Source organism: Pantherophis guttatus, chromosome 4 (genome assembly GCF_059756535.1).
Source record: "Pantherophis guttatus breed Tessera chromosome 4, ASM5975653v1, whole genome shotgun sequence".
NCBI lineage: Eukaryota > Metazoa > Chordata > Lepidosauria > Squamata > Colubridae > Pantherophis > Pantherophis guttatus.
The window spans coordinates 115,822,410-115,841,716 of NC_142066.1; the positions used below are offsets into that span (position 1 = coordinate 115,822,410).

General features: G+C 40.6%; 1 protein-coding gene and 1 long non-coding RNA gene across 2 annotated transcripts; both read left to right on the top strand.

Moving 5' to 3' along the window:
* Window positions 1-1,575, top strand: LOC117655127 (vitelline membrane outer layer protein 1 homolog). Its single transcript, XM_034402233.1, has 3 exons — window positions 1-224; window positions 318-430; window positions 1,221-1,575. Exons 1-3 carry the CDS (start codon window positions 21-23, stop codon window positions 1,519-1,521), a joined length of 618 nt encoding a protein of 205 aa, XP_034258124.1. The 5' UTR covers window positions 1-20; the 3' UTR covers window positions 1,522-1,575.
* A 14,305-nt stretch (window positions 1,576-15,880) lies between these two features.
* LOC117655059 (uncharacterized) lies at window positions 15,881-18,864 on the top strand. The gene is made up of 3 exons (XR_004588525.2): window positions 15,881-16,164; window positions 16,886-16,968; window positions 18,653-18,864. It is a non-coding gene; the product is annotated as an uncharacterized LOC117655059 (long non-coding RNA).
* The last annotated feature ends 443 nt before the right edge of the window (window positions 18,865-19,307 follow it).

Consider the following 19,307-nt stretch of genomic DNA (forward strand, 5'->3'; position numbering starts at 1 on the left):
AATTAGCTGGTATTTAAAAAATGCAGCTTCTTTCTGTCACCCTTTTTCTTGCTTCTATATTCCTTGCATCGGCTGTGGATAGGCAATATATCAGTGCTAATGGCACTTTTGCAAACCGAAGGGCTTATGACTCGATATCAGTTAAAAATGGAGGACATTGGGGGGTTTGGACATGGATTGACAAGTGTCCACCAGGATCGTATGCCATTGGATTTAGCATAAGGGTAAACCTATGTACAGCGCTCATTTTAGACACTGAATTAATTTATAAACTTGGTACCTGAATCTCAATGTGTTTTTCCCTCTTATTGCGTTAGGTGGAAGAATATAGAGGAGCTAGTGATGACACTTCACTCAATGGAATCCGATTATTCTGTTCAACTGAGCAAACCAATAATATTATCTATACTATTGAATCTGAACCTGGAGAGTAAGTTTTGTTGTCTTTAAATGTCTCTGATTTGTTTAATTTTATAGAAAATTAGATATTGACACAAAAAGTGTTACTTCTAGACTATCTTAAATATATTTATCTCCGAGTGAGCATAGAGGAAGCAAGTGTTTTTTCTATATACCAATAAAAATCTGATGGAATTAACATTACTCTGTTGAAGGTACAAATATTCTTATCAATGTTACTAAGATAAATGATCATTCTATTTTTATGCTTGTTCTAGACTGTAAATAGACATTGTTCAACTTTTTTTTTTAAATGGAAGGAGCTTTAAAAATCTATAATATGCAATATTTTGAATCATTAGCTTTTCTTTTCACAGCACATTAGGGAAAAATAGATGTGTTTGAAATTGATGTGATGGAGAATGTAGAAATCACACCAAGGATTTGTGAAGTAATCTAACCTATTAATTTCTATTTAAGTGAGAGATGGTTACTTGTTTGCTACTTATTTAATTGCATTCCTTAACAGGTTATTATCAACTAAAATCTCATCACAAGAAACCCTGAAATTTAGATGTCATTCCTGAATTATCTGTGATTACTTTGTTTGGGTTCTATAGGTGTTTTTTTAATATAAACTAAGGAAGACTGCCCAGGAATAAGACTTGTCATGATAAAGTTTTCAATCACTTATACAAGTTCAAAACAGACATATTTTATTGTTTCTTAAACAATTCTCACACAAGTTATAAAATAAGCCTAAGGTGAGAGACAATCTCTGTTGAAAGATATGTTGCTGATACTTTATTTTATTTTTTCAGATACGGACATTGGTCAGGAATTAGATGGTGTCCACGAAATGGTATTTTACATTCTTTTCAGCTGAAAGTTGAACCAGAGCAAGGAGCTGGAGATGACACAGCAGTAAACAACATTCGATTCCGTTGCAGCAATGGTCTTCAAATTGAAGAAGCTGGTGGTTCATTTGGTGAATACAGTGAGTGGAGTACACCTTGTGAGAGAGGAGGAATTTGTGGCCTTCAAACTAAGCAGGAGCCCTACCAGGGCTTTTTTATAGATGATACAGCCTTAAATGATGTTCGCTTCTTCTGCTGTGAATAAATTCTTTAGAATCAAAGCAATCATTTTAGCATGATTAAATGACTATGAAATGAATATGCATTTGTTTCTCATTTGTTGTATTTTTTCCACCAAGAAAATAGTATATTAATAATGAGTAGAATGTGTGTGTATGCATGGGAGTGTAAAAAGGAGTACAAAATCTTTATCCCTTAATACTGATCATGTTTTAAATAAATAGGAATTTTGGTTTTATTTCTTTACAACATTCTCACTGGTTTACTGATATAGTGTATATATGTAGATGTATGTGCATCTATATACATTCACACATGCACACACCGCACAAGTGAAATATTGTCCAATAATGAAATATAGCAGTCTTCCATTATTCAAAATTAAATAAATTTTGAACAGAGAGGCTCGTACCAAAAGAGTTGCACCTTATACATTCAAACATTGTATGTATGAACTGAAGCAATTTTATATATATACAGTATATATATATATATATATATCTTTGGTTATTCAGGTTTTCTCCTGCGTAAAATTGGAAGTGTCTTGGCGACGTTTCAACGAAGTCTCATTTGTCATCTTCAGGCTGGTGTTTTCGACTTCGTGCTTCTAGGAGCATGAAGCCGAAAACACCAGCCTGAAGATGACGAATGAGACTTCGTCGAAACATCACCAAGACACTTCCAATTTTACGCGGGAGAAAACCTGAATAACCAAAGACCTACATACAAACACCTACAAAAACCTCAGAAAACATATGTGTGTGTGTGTGTGTGTGTGTGATATATATATCAACTAGGCTGAATACAAAAGATTAGTCAAAGATTTCCATTTTATAATGCATTCAAGAATCAAGTCAAGCTGTTTCTGGATGTCACTTTTCTTACAAAATGCATTACACTTGGAATTAAAACAGTAATCTGATTAAACTGTCACATATGCTAACTGCAATTTAGTCCCAAACTAATTATCTCACATTTTAAAGGTTGCATAACAGATGAATTTGAGGCTTGTTCTCATGATGAATGTTTAAATAGTTGGGATATCTATTTTTGTAACTTGATTGTCTACTCAATAGTTGAAATAAATTGCATATTCACATGAAAAGCTGACAGCACAGACCAAGAGCTCACCCTTGTGACTGCATTATTAATTAATGGAATAATATGCCAGTGAGTGAATTATCAATGTCATAAACATAATTATCAGTTGAATTACTTAAACCAGGATTTTTTAAACAGTGAATTTGCAGTTAGCAAGCAGAAAAAAAAGAAAAAAAAAGAATGTTTAGACAACCTATTTTAAATATTCTGTTTTTGTTTAATTGTTTTACCATTCTTAGGAACTTGTGGAACTACATGTGTTTGAAATCAAAGTATAGGTATTTATGTAATATAGAAGGATATTTGTTTCCTTCTGAACAAATGATGTGAGGGTATCAAAGAGTTCTAGGTGCATTCATTCAGAGCTGACTCTTAATAATAAAAATGTCCACCAATCACTCTACTAACATGAGCTTAAGTTGGAGCTGGGGGAAGTTTAGCCATCTGTCAGAATGTTGCAATGCAAGTGTTTTTTATCAGGGCAACCTGGTCTACGCAAATATGGGACAGAGCATACTGCTTCCACTTTCAGCCCCAATCCGGGAGCCTTCGCAGGCAGTCGCTTTCACAACAAACTATTTTTGTGTTGAATTTATATTTACCGACAAAGAAATAGAGATTATTATAAATCTGTTTCAAGCTATTTAGCTCTATTTCAGGCTATTTATTCGAATCCCAGAAATGTATAGCTAGCTGACGAGAGCTAAATAGCTTGAAATAGATCTATACTAATCTGGTTTTATTTCTTTGTTGGTAAATATAAATTCAATGTTGCAATGCAAGGTACATTGTCCACCAGAAGGCAGTACATAGCTTTGGTCTCAATTGGAACAATATAATTCAAATGAATTGAAACTGGTGATGATTGCAATTGAAAACATCATATCGAATATACCATATATTGTTTAAAAATAGTGACATTTCCCTCCTTCAGGGGTGAATGGGACATCATGTGAAACTTTATATATAGGGCCATGACATAATGTAACATCTCTCTTTCTCTCTCTCTCTCTCTCTCTCTTTCTTTCTCTCTTCCTCTCCATCTCCCTCTCAGAGAAGGGAAGGTAATAATTATATATCTTTATGATAGATTTGCATTATAAGTGATGCTCTGCAACATTGGTGCAATCTGCTTATCAGATCCTTGTAAAAGTAAACTGTTCCAATAGGCAGGTCATTCTGCATGATAGTGCAGCACCTCACACCTAGCAATTTGCCCATCAGGACTTTTGTGTCTTTATTGAGGTCCTAATCTACACCCCATTTTTAAACACAGGATTGCTAGAGACAAAAGTAGGCCTGGCCTTCTCTAAAATGACCAGAAAGGAAGGGATACATCCACAAGGGTCAAAGGCTCTTTTTCATCCCAAAACCCCCAAAATTTTAACCTTAGACTGGCTACCGTTGACCTCACCCCATTCCTAAGAGGCCTGTAAGGGGCGTGCATAAGAGCACCAGTGTGCCTACCATCCCTGTCCTAATGTTCCCTTTAATTGTATTCATTTTATGTATTCAATTTATGCTTATACATATATATATTATCTAATATGTACTTGACAAATAATTTTTTTAAAAAAGCAAGGTCAATCAATAACGTAATAACAGAGTTGGAAGGGACCTTGGAGGTCTTCTAATCCAACCACCTGCTCAGGCAGAAACCCTATACCATTTCAGACAAATGGTTGTCCAAACTCTTCTTAAAAACTTCCAGAGTTGGAGCATTCACAACTTCCGGAGGCAAGTTGTTCCACAGATTAATTGTTGTCAATGTTAGGAAATATCTCCTTAATTCTGGATTGGATCCCTCTTTGGTAAGCTTCTGTCTGTTACTTCTTGTCCCACCGTCAGAATAGGTTGACTTCTGCCTCTCTGTGACAGCCGCTCAAGGTGGCGGTGGAGACCCCCAGGCTTATGGTCATGGGGGACTTTAATCTGCCATCTGTCGGTGAAGTGTCTGAGGCGGCTCGGGAGTTCATGGCTTCCATGACGGCCATGGACCTGACCCAATTAATTTGTGGACCCACGCACATAGGAGGACACACTCTGGATCTGATTTTTGTCTCTGGGCAGTGGAAGAATGATCTCGAGATAGGGGAGATAGTGATTAAGCCCTTGTCATGGTCGGATCATTCCCTTCTTAGGCTTGACTTTCTAACCGCCACACCCAGCCGCAGGGAGGCGGAACAGACCAGATGGTTCCGCCCCAGGCGCCTGATGGATCCTGATAGGTTCCAGACGGAGCTTGGGCCATTTCCTGAGACTCTGACTCATGGCTCGGCTGAGGATCTAGTGGCCGCCTGGGATAGGGCGGCCGCTGATGCTTTGGACCGAGTCGTGCCTGTGCGGCCTCTGACCTGTCGCCGAGTCTACCTGGCTCCTTGGTTCTCCGAGGAGCTGAGGGGGATGAAGCGCCAGAAAAGACGCCTAGAGAGCAGTTGGAGATCTAGCCGCTCCGAATCCGACTGAACACTGGTAAGATCTCATATTAAGACTTACCTAGTGGCGATAAAAGCGGCAAAATGTAACTATTTTTCCGCTCTTATCGCATCGGCAGATAATCGCCCGGCCGCCCTGTTTAGGGTGACCCGTTCCCTCCTTCATCTGGGAGCGCGGGAGGATCCCTTGCAGGGTCGTGCCGAGGATTTTGTTCAGTATCTGCACGATAAAATCACTCAGATTCGGGAAGGCTTGGTCTCTGACTGGGTAGGTACAGACGGGATGATGGGTGTCGGTCTTGAGACTGCCATCTGGGAGGAGTTCGACCCTGTTGCTCCCGAGGACATGGACAGGATACTGGGGCGGCTGAACGCGACCACATGTTTATTGGACCCGTGTCCCTCCTGGTTGGTGATGGCCTCCCGGGAGGTTACGCGAGGCTGGCTCCAGTGTATTATCAACGCTTCCTTGAGCGAGGGTGTCTTGCCGTACGCCTTGAAAGAGGCAGTGGTGAGGCCCCTCCTCAAGAAGCCTGCTCTGGATCCGGCTGTTTTGGCTAACTATCGTCCGGTCTCCAACCTTCCCTTCTTGGCGAAGGTTGTTGAGAGTGTGGTGGCGCAACAGCTTCCTGGGTACCTGGATGAAGCTGTCTATCTGGATCCGCTCCAGTCCGGCTTCAGGCCTGGGCACAGCACGGAAACGGCATTGGTCGCGTTGGTGGATGATCTCTGGAGGGCTCGGGATAGGGGTTGTTCCTCTGTCCTGGTCCTGTTAGATCTCTCAGCGGCTTTTGATACCATCAACCATGGTATCCTGCTGCGCCGGTTGGACGGGTTGGGAGTGGGGGGCACTGTTTTGCAGTGGTTCTCCTCCTATCTCTCTGACCGGTCGCAGTCGGTGTTGGCAGGGGGGCAGAGGTCGACCTCGAGGCGCCTTGTTTGTGGGGTGCCTCAGGGGTCGGTCCTCTCGCCCCTTCTGTTCAACATTTATGTGAAGCCACTGGGTGAGATCATCCGTGGCTTTGGGGTGGAGTTCCATCAGTACGCTGATGATACTCAGCTGTACATCTCCACCCCGGGCCATCCCAACGATGCCCTTGAAGTGATGTCCCAGTGCCTGGAGGCCGTGCGGATCTGGATGGGGAGTAACAGGCTCCGACTCAACCCTTCCAAGACCGAGTGGCTGTGGCTTCCGGCGTCCCGATATAGCCAGCTGGTACCATTGCTGGCTATTGGGGGCGAGTTATTGGCCCCCACGGATAGGGCTCGCAACTTGGGCATCCTCCTGGATGCACGGCTGTCTTTAGAAGAGCATATGACGGCCGTGGCCAGGGGGGCTTTTTATCAGGTCCGCCTGATTCGCCAGTTGCGTCCCTTTCTGGATCGGGATTCCTTACGCACAGTCACTCAGGCACTCGTCACTTCCCACCTGGACTACTGTAATGCTCTCTACATGGGGCTCCCCTTGAGGAGTACCCGGAAGCTCCAACTGGTGCAGAATGCGGCCGCGCGGGGGATTATGGGAGCGAGGGGTCGCTCCCATGTGACACCTCTCCTGCGTGAGCTGCATTGGCTTCCAGTGGTCTTTCGGGTGCGCTTTAAGGTGTTGGTTACCACCTTTAAAGCGCTCCATGGCATAGGACCTGGGTACTTGCGGGACCGCCTTCTGCCGCCGATAGCCTCCCACTGTCCAGTACGCTCCCACAGAGAGGGACTCCTCAAGGTGCCGTCGGCCAGGCAATGTCGGCTGGCGACCCCCAGGGGGAGGGCCTTCTCTGTGGCAGCCCCCGCCCTCTGGAATGATTTGCCCCCGGAGATAAGAAGGATATCGGATCTTCGGGTCTTTCGCCGAGCCCTGAAAACTCTACTTTTCCAGCAAGCAGGGCTGGCGTGAACCCCGCCCCCCTTTTTTAGTTTTTAATGGGTATTAATTGTTTAGTTTTAATTTGTTAATGGGTTTTAATTCGCACTGTTTTAATTCGGGCCAAAGTATATAATTCTTTTAATTAATTTTAAATTTTGTATTGTTATGTATTTTAGTTTTGGCTGTGCACCGCCCTGAGTCCACCAGGAGAAGGGCGGTATATAAATTGAATAAATAAATAATAATAATAATAATAATAATAATAATAATAATATATATATATATATATATATATATATATATATATATATATATATATATATATATATATATATATATATATATATATTTAATTTGATTTATATGCCGCCCTTCTCCGGAGACTCAGGGTGGCTTACAATGCGTTAAGCAATAGCCTTCATACTTTTGTATATTTATACAAAGTCAGCTTATTGCCCCCACAAACTGGGTCCTCATTTCACCTACCTTAGAAAGGATGGAAGGCTGAGTCAACCTTGAGCCTTGGAGGGATTCGAACCAGCAGTAAATTGCAGGCAGCTGTGTTAATAACAGGGTGTGTAGACCACTGTACTATCAAGGCTCTTGATATTGAAGACTGCTGTCATGTCACCTCTAGTCCAGGGATGGTATTCACTTACCTTCGCTACCGGTTCGCAAATGTGAGCGTGTGCACCTCCTCCATACATGCGCAGAGCCTTCTGCGCATGCACAGAGGGTCAAAAACGGGACATGATGATGTCCGGGTGGGTGGGCAGAGCCTCCTGCTGTCGGCGCTACCGGATTGTGCAATCCGGATAGAGCCAGCTGAATTTCACCACTGCCCTAGTCCTTCTTTTTGTTATATTCAACACACCAAGTTCCCGCAACCATTCATCATATGGTTTTGCTTTCAGACCCCAAATCATTTTTATTTTCCTTCTCTGCATTGTTTCTAAAATCTCAACATCTTTTTTGTATCAAGGTGACCAAAACTGGATGTAATATTCCAAGTGTGGCCTTACTAGTACAGTATAAAACAGTACTAATGCTTCACATGATTTTGATACTCTGTTGATGAAGCCTAGGATTGTGTTGGCTTTTTTGGCTGCAGCAACACATTGTTAGCTGTACTTAAGAAATTGTCCATTAGGACGCCTACATCTCTCGCACAATTAATGCTGTTAAGCCAGATGCCACCTATTTTATACTCCTGCCTTTGGTTTTTCGTGCCTAGATGTAAAACCTTACATTTCTCACCACTGAATTGCATTTTGTTGGATAGGAAGTTTTTGAACTTTGGTGTTCGAGAAGACTCCTGACAATGCCATAGACATTCAAGAAAACAAATAGGTGCATCATCAAATAAATTAACTCGGAATTCTCATTCAAGGCATACATTTCCAGATTCAAATTATCTTATTTCAGACACATTACACAAAGACCTATCTCTTTGGACAAGGCACTAATACTAGAAAAAAATGGAAATAAAGAGGAAAAGAGATAACAGTAAAATGATAGACTCGGTTGCAGGAGCGATAAGTGCACTGTTGGAAGATCTGAAAGACCAAGTTACAATAGGGACAGATAACCATGGAAAAATCTTTGTGATTGTTAACAGCTGATTTGAACTTGGCAGCACAATAATAAATTAATGCTGCCATATTATTTAATAGCTCCCAGCAGTTTACATCAAGGAAACATAAAACCTACATTAAAAATGGAAGTGCACAAAAATATTGCTAAGGCATACATAGAGACATTTATCTAAAATGATTTTGTAATCAATGGATTTGTCTGGGTAAGGAAGGAAAATTCTTCTATTGCACATAAAGTCTCTTGTATGAAAGTCTAATATATTGAGGATTTACTCTTTATATGTATAGTATACTAGCTGGATACCCGTGCTTCACTACGAAACTATGTGATTGGGCTTGATAAATTGACACATATCTGGAGAAATGAAGGCTGCTGCTAAGTGTTGTGGCCTGTACGCAGCCTGTGCAGCTAGTAGCTGATTCAGACAGCGAGGAGGTGGTGCTGCACCAGCAGCCTGTGCAGCTGGCACTCAAGTTGGACAATGAGGAGGCTGGAGAAGATGTGGTGCCAGAGGCAGGGATTCAGCCAGGACCTTCAGAACCTCCAGAAGCTCCCTTAAGTGAAGAAGACGAAGAGGAGGAGCTTCTTCTCAATGCACGGGCACGCAGAGCTGCCAAAAGGCAGGAGTGGCTCCTCAGGAGGAGATCTCGAGAGTAAGGCTTGGGGCTAATTGGCCACTCCCTTAGCCTATTTAAGAAGGAACGCCTACTGAAGCAATTTGCAGGAAACAACTTCGTTCACATACCTTCATGTCTTGTCTTGCTTATCTTATCAGCTTCCTGCAAATTGCTTCTGGGCATTCTGCCAATCACACTAAGCTTTTAGTATTATTCTTTGAATTCTTGGTGGCTGTTAATGCAGTTAATTAACAGCCGTTGTTGTAAAAAACTGGTTTATTTAGTAAACTAAGGTTTGAACAGACTTTGTGTGTGCTGCGTTCTTTGGGGTCCATAGCTGGGGCAGAACACTAAGGCCCCGCCATGATACTCCCCATCCTGTGGTAGACCTGCCCCTGCACTTTGAATGTTGGCATAAAATTTCTCTCCTTCACCTCTCTGGCTCCAAAATACATCATTTGGAAGCATCTGCTGTACTTTCAGGCAGTGGAAAGAAAGTGCTCTGCCATTGGATGCTGGTGCGTGAGAAGGCTGTGTAAGGGTTCAGGGTAGGTCTCAAGGGGAGGGAGCTAGACTTCACCGCCACTGCAGCACATCCCGGGAATCTCATCCTGCCACTTCAGGGCACGGCACCAGGCACAGGGTAACCGAGGTCTGAGATCAACAACCTTTTCCCTGGAGTAATCAATTTGAGGTTCATATTTGAAACCAGACAAATACTTATTAGTCCAAGGCATTGAAAAATACTTATTAGTCCAAGGCATTGATCTGATATCTTTTCATTGTATTTAGCTGTAGCTGCCTGATTAATGTAGGGGTTATTAGATCCATACTTTTTTACAGTCTCTCTATTGACTTCAGAATGACTTTGACTACACTTTTTGTAGCTTCCCTTACTTGTGTTTTCCTAGTCGCATCTGTAAATCTTTGCCTGCATTTTTCCCCTCTTTTCCCTTTAACTGGTCTTACACTAGAAGGAACAGATTCGTCTGAGGAGGTCAGTGTAAGAAGTGATTTGGGGCTGGGACACTATGCAGGAGAAATTTGGTTCACAATCCCTTGGCTCAGTGGTGGTCAGTGATTGAAATTCATAAGGGAATATTTCTCCCACCTCCTTGAGTTTGGAAGCAGTTCCATAGGTGGAAGGCATAGACATTTTGGTGAGGTAGCAACATTTAGTACTTTTACGAGCCCCAGAACGCTCCTGAGTGAAGGAGTGGAACGTCTGCCAGTTTGAACTGAGGTAACAGAATGTGAGGCAACTGGCATTTGGAACAGAGTTCTTTTCAGGTGGGGAGGGGGAGTAGAATGTCTAACTCCTTAGCATCAGAGCATGTGAATATAATACTGTATATGAAATACTAATGATCTGATGGTCATTTCGAAAAATCCTTTCTTAGCGAGCACCTAGAAGCCAAGAGGAACATACATGCCAAATTTCAAGTTTGTAGCAGTGGTGAAATCTAAAATTTGTTACTACCGGTTCTGTGGGCGTGGCTTGGTGGGGGGGGGGTAATGTGACTGGGTGGGCATGGCCAATTTTTTTTTAATTTTAAAACCATTTTTTCTACAACCTCTTCGGTGAAGAGGTTGTAAAAAAGTGCTTTCAAAAGGCTCTGATGATCCCAGCTGAGTTGCCTGATCGGCAGAGGCTTTTTTTAAAAGCCTCTGCCGATCAGGCAACTCAGCTGGGATCGTCAGAGGCATTTGAAAGAAAAAAAGTTTTTTTTCTTTTAAAAGCCTTTGATGATCCCAGCTGAGCCGCGCGATCATCAGAAGCTTTTTTTTTTTACTTTTAAAAGCATTTTTTCGGCTGAAGAGGTTGTAGAAAAAATGCTTTTAAAAGTTAAAAAAAAGCCTCTGATGATTGTGCAGCTCAGCTGGGCATGCAGGGGGCAGGGATTTTTGCTACCGGTTCTCCGAACCACCTGCCTCCATCGCTACCAGATTGGGCAATCCAGTCCGAACTGGGAGCATTTCACCCCTGGTTTGTAGGTTTTACAGTTCTGGAGATTTTGTGATGAGTGAGTGGTATTTGGCTTATATATATATATTTATGTGTGTGTGTATGTATATGTTATTTTACACGTATACAGTCTGATGCTGTTTTTTTACTGCATTAAACATAATACATGCCAGTTTATAGTACTGGAAATGTGGAACAAAATCAAGATGTTTTATATACTCAAGAAGATTTGGGATTTAGTTTGGGATTAGGTAATGCTGCATATAACCATTCTTGCACATCTAATTTTCCAGGATTTACACTTCATAAACTGATATATTAAGACAATATATAAACTTTTAATAAAATGCTAGTAAAAAAAATGCTATCAGACTCCAGATATTTTGTGTCCAGAGACTAACATGGGTCTCTCTTCCTATAAAATCTATAATAATATGTATTTGTGAACAAATATGATTGAAAATCAGCATCATAGAATTTTCCACATTTTGGACCATTTAAATTGATCCCCAATGGTCAAAACTAATTTTATCTTAGACTTATATTCCTCTCTACCAATCTCTCACTCTCAGTGTCTCTTTCTATTTACAAGTTTGTTTGTTTTTTGCACACAGCATGTGGGCAATCCTTTGCTGAGTGAAAAGACTCCAGATCCAGCTCATTAAAAACCACGTTGGCCCTTATTCATAATTGGGTTCTTTGTTGTAATCCTCTTATTAAATAGGAAATACTTTCTTTGTACATGCAGCCTTTTTCAGACAATGCAACTGATTACATAATTTAGGCTTAATTGTATCATATTCCCATTGTAAGGTATATAATTAGAGGAAGCTGTGCCATCTGATGAAACTAAAGGAAAACTTTCATTTTGGCAAGGAGCAATCTATGTGCCACTATTTGAATGAGAACAGCTTCTTTTTATATCCTTAAAACATAAAAAGTGAGCTTTAACAATTTGTCCCTGAGGTATTAATTCTTCATTCCTAGAATGAAAATAGGCTGGCTGGAAAGGCTGGTTGACAACTGCCACCCCCGTAACAGATGAGTCTGCAGCTCTTAGTCCCAGGGCAATTTATCTGTGGGGATAGAGGAGACCCCAGCCAAATTTGGCAACCATGACGATGAGGTAAAATGTCAGTTCCTTACTTTTTCTTCCACAAACAAGAAACTCAATATATCTTAAGACTGGCAAGTCAAGAACAATTTGCAGCATCCCCAATAAACCATGATTACATCAACATGACATTTCATTGATAATGCCATCATGTCAATGCTGCAGTCCAGAGGATCTGGCCACAGTCAAGTGTGGAATTGCATCATTTGGCCCTCAAATGCTCACTGAAGACACTCATGGTCAATGCAATCAGGTTGTCTGTTGTCATAATGCTAAGCAAATTGTCTTCATTTTTGAGACCATAGACATGTCAACTTCTTAACAGTGAGGCTTTTAATGAAACTCTAGAAGTAATTTTTTGCTTGCAAATTTCTTTTAACATGTAACCTTGCATTGGTTTCCAACTTCCATTCTGTGAAGAATGCACAGTAGTCAAAATGAATATTATAGGAATACTGCTTCTACACAACTTGTTCCTTCAGAAACTATATATTAATATCAGTTCCTGGTAGCATTTCAGTAAGATTCATGAATCAGTTGGATAATCTGACAATGAAAGTAAGTGGATCCCTTTATTTGCACTGGTGAGCTGGTTGGGTGACTGAGATTGGCAGGAGGAGATAGGCAGGTGGGGGAGCTGCAGTGCCCCTGTAGTTGTAAGTGCTGGCAGACTGCCAATGCCAATTTTTTATCATATAATGGCAGTGGTCTGCAAAGGCTGTAACTCTGGCATGGGTCAGATGTCCTTTAGTTCCCCACCATTGGAATTTTGAACAGTCACTGAATGAATGGTTTAAGTTGACAACTACCTGTATAGGCTTAATGGCTCTACATTAAGAGCTTTCAAATCAAACTAAAATAAATTTTATTAAATTAAAATACTATTATTAAATTTTATTATTTTTATGTGTTTATTTATTTCAGGTACTTTTATGCCACTTCACTCAGGATAATCAAAATAGTTTGGAAGTATGATAAAATAGAAAATATATGCCAAAATAAACTATTCACTCTGAATTTTCTTATGTACCACCACATAGAGTGCAGGTATCATTTACAAGTGCTCTGAATCAAGACACATTGGTCAGCTGTGTTCTATTCAAAACAAGTAGACTTGTAGAAATACAGTTTATAAACCAGACAGGACTTCATAGGTTCTTACTATAGGTTCTTACTGAATTGCACTCGTAACCAATAGAGTTCCTGCAGCACAGGCATTCTGTGAGAATATTGAGAAGTTATCATTAGTACATAGCTCTCTATAATGTACATCGATTGTAGTTTCCAGATAGTCTGCAGGGATAGTTTCATGTACCCCAAATTACACTCCAGTTGCAAGGTAATGTGGGCATGAAACAAATGATATCCTGCTCCAGGAATAATTATTGATACATTAGCGGAAGGTGGATAAGGGGCTTTCTGACTACACTCTCTGCCTGTTGATTCCACAAGACCTGTGAGTTCACAAATATCCCTCCACCCTAGATTATAACCCAGCTCCTTTTGGAGCAGTATACAACACAATCTAATGCTAAAAATGAAACTATCTTGGAATTGGTTGGCTTCTGGATCAACAACCAGTCCATCTTGTTTTGATTTAATTTCAACAAAACCCTTACATCTTCCAAGTTGCAGGATAATACTTCCACTGTATTTTTCATTTGATTTGAGGTAGAGCTGTGATCCTTGGCTATTGATATTAATCAGATAAGCAAGAGCTTAAAAATACCCAGCAGTATTTAAAAAGAAGGTTTTATTATAAAGCTTGAATTATTCCTACATTTGCCAGTAGAGGTCACCAATTACACACTTTGTTAAAGAGCAACAGCCATTATTAAACTTTAATTTAAAATCTGGTATCTGTTTGGTTAAGGACTACCACTATTTCCGCTAAACCAGGAATGGGGAATAAGTAGTTTCTAGATATTGTAGAACAACCATTGATAGAACAGGAGTAATAAGATTCCTACTGATATTGCTGTAGTTTAGCAACATTTGGAAGGTTACAGTTTCTCGCCTATGCACTACACAGATGTTCTATGATGATGTTCTTAAAATCAAAAGCTGAAAGGAACCAATTAGGTCCTATTTAGGCAGGAATCCAAACCAAAGTATGCCACACAGATAGATGTATACAAACAATCTCTCTGGGAAATTTGTTCAATTATAAAACTGATCTTACTGCATAAGAGGTCCCCTCACAAACACTTATATGGAATTTGGCTTTTTATAATTTAAATATACTGTCCTTATTCTCCACTTTGGACTGGGAGAGAATAAGTCTTGACCATCTTCAATATATGTCATGGAGAAAATTTATTCATATTATCATTAGGAGTTGAAAACTATTGATGGCACATAATCAATCATCTTCAATGTGATAGCACTGAAATGTGCTGTCATATCTAATTTCAATGGTCTTTTCCAAAGCTAGATATGCTGACATCCTTTGATCTCTTTATATAATTTATAGTTCTTGAAAATTTTCCCTACTATTCTCTGAATCTTTTCCAACAGTTTGAAAGTGAAGCTTTCTCCAAATGACACATGAAGATGTATTTCTTTGTTTATTTGTCTATGAACTGGTATTGTTGCAGAATGAAGGGACCAAACAACATTCCTGGGTCAACCAGAGACAGTTTTATTGTGCAAGGTTCATAGCCTTGCTATAGTTTTGTACCTGAAGCTTTGAACAACCCAAGAGCTGTGATATCTCTGTTTTTATACATTTCTAAGACAAAGGATTCAGTGAGATCATACATTTTCCATATATGGTTAACATGAGATCATACATCTGATTTTCCCTAAATGGTTACCTACATTTGATAATATGTTCATCTAATTACTAAACCATTAGTTGCTTGTAATTGTTAATGGGAAATTTACTGCTGTCCTTAGGTAAATTTCTTGGATTAAGTAACTCTTTATAACATTCATAGTGAGGTCACTCAGAAGTTTTCCATATGGCTGTCCTTTCGTGACATCTAGGTCTCATAAAAAGATATATTACCACTTAATGAGGTTTAACTGTTTGTTAATGTAATTTCCAACAAGCACTTTTCTATCTTATAATAATGTGAATAGAGAGGTTCTCTCAGAGTTCATGTATCTAAGCACGTCTTCCCCTTATAATAATGTGAATAGAGAGGGTTAATTTGTTGCCAATTTATTGGCAAACATAAATACACATCCTTCCTGCAGAAGAAGAAAACTCTTTTTTCCCTTACACATACGCCTATGTTCATGGAGAAAGCATGGGTCCGATGGTTCTTTTCATTAGTCCAGACCCCCAAAGTCCCCGCCACAAGCATTCCAGCAAGCGGCTATAATGGGAATTCTAGTGAAGGGTCCTTTTGCTTATCTCTGAGGATTGGACCTTCAAAAAGATACCAGGAGGTAGTATTCCCAGGGGGAAAGAAGACACATAAACCTGTGCTGGACCTAATGAAGAGCCAGATAATGAAGCGAGGGAGCTGGAATAGACTGGGGCACCTTTCCTTGGATATATTCCAGGACCTCTTCCATCCTCCCCATCTTGTGATAGGGGCAGTTGGTGGTAATGAGAAAGTGACCTTATGGTGAACTGAGTGGTGTGCAGAAGGAAAAAGATCTTTGGTTAGTTTTACATCCTTAAAGTTCGTTCTAGAACCAAGGTACACTTCTGATGGACATTGTTCTTCTGTCAGGGATTCTACAGGCCTACCAGGTTTCTGATGTCTCTTTACACACAGGGAAGGTGTCCCTATGAGTTCCACACCTGTGGCTATTGGGCCAGCAATAGGGAGGCGGCTTTTTCCCAGCCGTTGGAATGCCTCATAAAAATCTCCTTGTATCAGAGATACTGGTGCTTTATTTCTACTATCTTTTTCAAGGACTATTGTAGCCTTTGTCCTAGCCCAGAGTTGTGGCTTGACAGGAACGGCATGATAAGATGAAGGGCTGGCAGATAAACACAACCAGCATTGTTGACCTAAGGTAGGGTCATACTGATTAACAAGGTTTTGACCCAATTCCAGTATCCTTGATATGTAGTCTCATCTTCTCAATTGTTGCAGGGGCCCGTTCTCCTTTTCTATTCCTCCCTTTACTGGGATTGTCAAACTTTTGACATTAGGTTTTGGAGTCAGCGCAGGTCTAAAGTAATGACCCCACCTACTGATGATCCGTCATTGGCGGGAGCGGACTTGGTCTAAAGTATCTCTACTTAGTGGCCTGATGCTGGTCGGTTGCTTGGGGTTCTTAATATTTCTAGATCCTTCCTCATGGACAAGGGGGATTTCTCGGACACCCACACAACATTGGGAACTACTGTTCAAGATAGTATCACTCACTAGTCCCTTGGCTAATAGTACCAAGAGCCCTAAATAAATCATAATGACTTTATTCCTACACCCACAAGGCCTTAAGAGCGCAAGACCCATCGTTTATAAATTCACCACATCAGGAAGAGGGTTAGGGGTATGCGTAACTTGGGGTAGGGCAATATCAATTGTATTCCTAGGTCTCCCACAGAGCTGATCCTTATATATATATAACAATACCACCAGAAGGGCTAAAATAGTTGTTGCCCAGAGTCCCCACACCCAATCTTCCTCAAACATGAGTGTCTTTAAGAATTGTTCACTGGATTCTATTCAGTTAATGAGTTTTACATTACAAATTACAGTCATGGAATGTTGTCTTCCTCTGTTCCAAGCTTCAGCCGTGCGCGGGGAACCAGCTTCCGGGGTGGTTCAGCAAGGCTGACGATCACCACCGTGCGTTGAGAGTCTGTTGCCGGTAAGACTCAGCAGGGTGTATTCTTCTTGAACTTCAGCACCAATGGCCTGTCAGTTTTTGTTACCTGGTATGTGACTGGATCATTCTGGTCTGCAGGCTTCAGTCTCATCCAATGGATCCAGGATCTTCCTTCTAAGGTCTTAAAAGCACAATTACAAAACCAATACATCTGGGAGAGCGCGCAATGGAATCTGATCAGTTGTAGTCCTCTTCAGTTGAGAAACAGCATAGGCAACCACTCAATCCTAAGAAAGAAAAAAATACAAAAATAGTCCAGATGAGGAAGAATACTATTCCCACTGGTTACTGCCCACCAGTCCATTGGGTTCTTTGGATCATCAACTTCAATGGATCTCCTTGGTGAGATTCCACCTTCCACTCCTTTGGGGCTGGCACGGGCCCTTTCACTTGGGGTTTAACTTCCTTCCAGCTCCAGATCAACATCCAATCATCATGGTGGAATTTATGGACTGGAAACTTCAAAGGTGGTGTTTGGCTAATAGTCCTTGTTTCCTAAGAACTTCAAAATATCTGGACAGTTTATACACATATTGTTTCAATACTTTGTCTCTGGTTTCCAGGGAATCAATGCATATGCTTGCTGTAGTGAAAACTACTCCAAACAACAGTTCATATGATGATAATCTTTCTAGGTTGGGTATAATAAAATTCTTGACACTATTGTTGCTGTAGCATTACTGCAGGGAAAAGCTTCAACCCACCCTGTGAGGTGGTCCACTATGACCAATAAATATTTTACTCTCCCCACTTTTGGTAATTCTGTAAAATCCACTTGAATACATTGAAATGGTCTTAAAGCTGGTGGTCTCCCACCCATCTGTTGTTTCCTGACAGCTTGTTTATTCACCTTTTTACAAATCAAACATTTGTTTATAATTGATTTTGCTAAAGGATATATCCCAATACAACCATAGCTTTTTAAAAGTTCATCTACAATAGCTTGAATTCCCCAATGACTCCACCCATATTTTGCCAAATGAATGCACTATCTCAAATGTATACGTGGAATCTGCCTATTTTTCCTTCCAAGATGCATAGAGCACCCCCCCCTTTTTAAAAAAATTTGATTTATGTGCCGCCCTTCTCTGGAGACTCAGGGTTACAATGCATTAAGCAATAGCCTTCATACTTTTGTATATTTTACAAAGTCAGCTTATTGCCCCCACAAACTGGGTCCTCAATTTACCTACCTTAGAAAGGATGGAAGGCTGAGTCAACTTTGAGCCTGGTGAGATTTGAACTTACTAATTACAGAGAGCTGGAGTTAAATTACAATGCATTTGTCTACTGAGCTATCCAAGCTCCCTATCCATAGAGCTTAATTTATTGCATACAATTCAAAGGTTTGAGCAGACCAATTTCGAGGCAAACCCCTTACTTCCAGGATCTCTTTTATAGCATATCCATTTTTCCGTACTCCCTCCTCCATCCTAGAGGAACCATTTATAAAAATTGCTTCTCCTTTCTCCAGAGGGTGTTCCTCCAAATCAGGTCTTATTTTTGTATGTAAATCAATAACTTCAGCACCATAATGTTCTAATCCAAACTGATCCATTGATCTGGTGTTGGCTAAGAACTGTGCTTGATTCAAATTGTGATCTGTAGTTAAAATCAAGTCTGTCTGCTGCATTAAAATTGTTTCTTTTTCTTTCTTTTTTTTTAGAATTCTGGAATCAGTTAACCACCGCCCCGCTTTTTGCTGAAGGATGGTTCTGACTTGATGTGGGGTGTTTATAATAAGGGCTCCCCCAAAGGTCAATTTCCTACTTTCTGAGCTAACACCCCTTGTGCAATTCAATTTTTTGTGTTTACAAAGAGATGGAATGGCTTTTCCAAATTTGGTAAACTTAATACAGGAGCCTTGGTTAAAGCTTGTTTCGAATTTTTAAGGCTTCTTCTTTCGTGTCTCTCCCATTTCAAACTCCAAGGTCCAGATGCAATTAATTTTGCATACAGGGGTTTGGTAAAATCAGCATACTCATCAATCCAGAGTCTGCAATATCCAACCAAACTTAAGAATTACCTTAATTCTTGCTTGTTTATAGATAGAGGCTGAGATGCCACCCCTTCTATTCTATCAGGAATGATTTTCCTACTCCCTTCACTAATTAAGTGTATTCTAATGCTTTGTCCACTTAATCTGATCTCTGTCAATTAAAGACACCACTTCCTCTTCTTTGGATCGGGCAGTCTTTAACGCTGTCTTCCCTGCCCATATCATCACTTCTTCCCATTATCACTTGGTTCCACTCTCACATTCCTTTCTTCCTTCCCCGTCCAAAGGTTATGCAATCCACAACATCCATAACCTTCCAAAA

What these genes read in the sequence shown, in the direction of transcription:
- LOC117655127 (XM_034402233.1), top strand. Translation starts at nt 21, where the DNA reads ATGCAGCTTCTTTCTGTCACCCTTTTTCTTGCTTCTATATTCCTTGCA. An exon ending in CCATTGGATTTAGCATAAGG is followed by an intron (nt 225 to 317) that starts GTAAACCTATGT and finishes TTATTGCGTTAG; the next exon opens with GTGGAAGAATATAGAGGAGC. An exon ending in ATTGAATCTGAACCTGGAGA is followed by an intron (nt 431 to 1,220) that starts GTAAGTTTTGTT and finishes TTATTTTTTCAG; the next exon opens with ATACGGACATTGGTCAGGAA.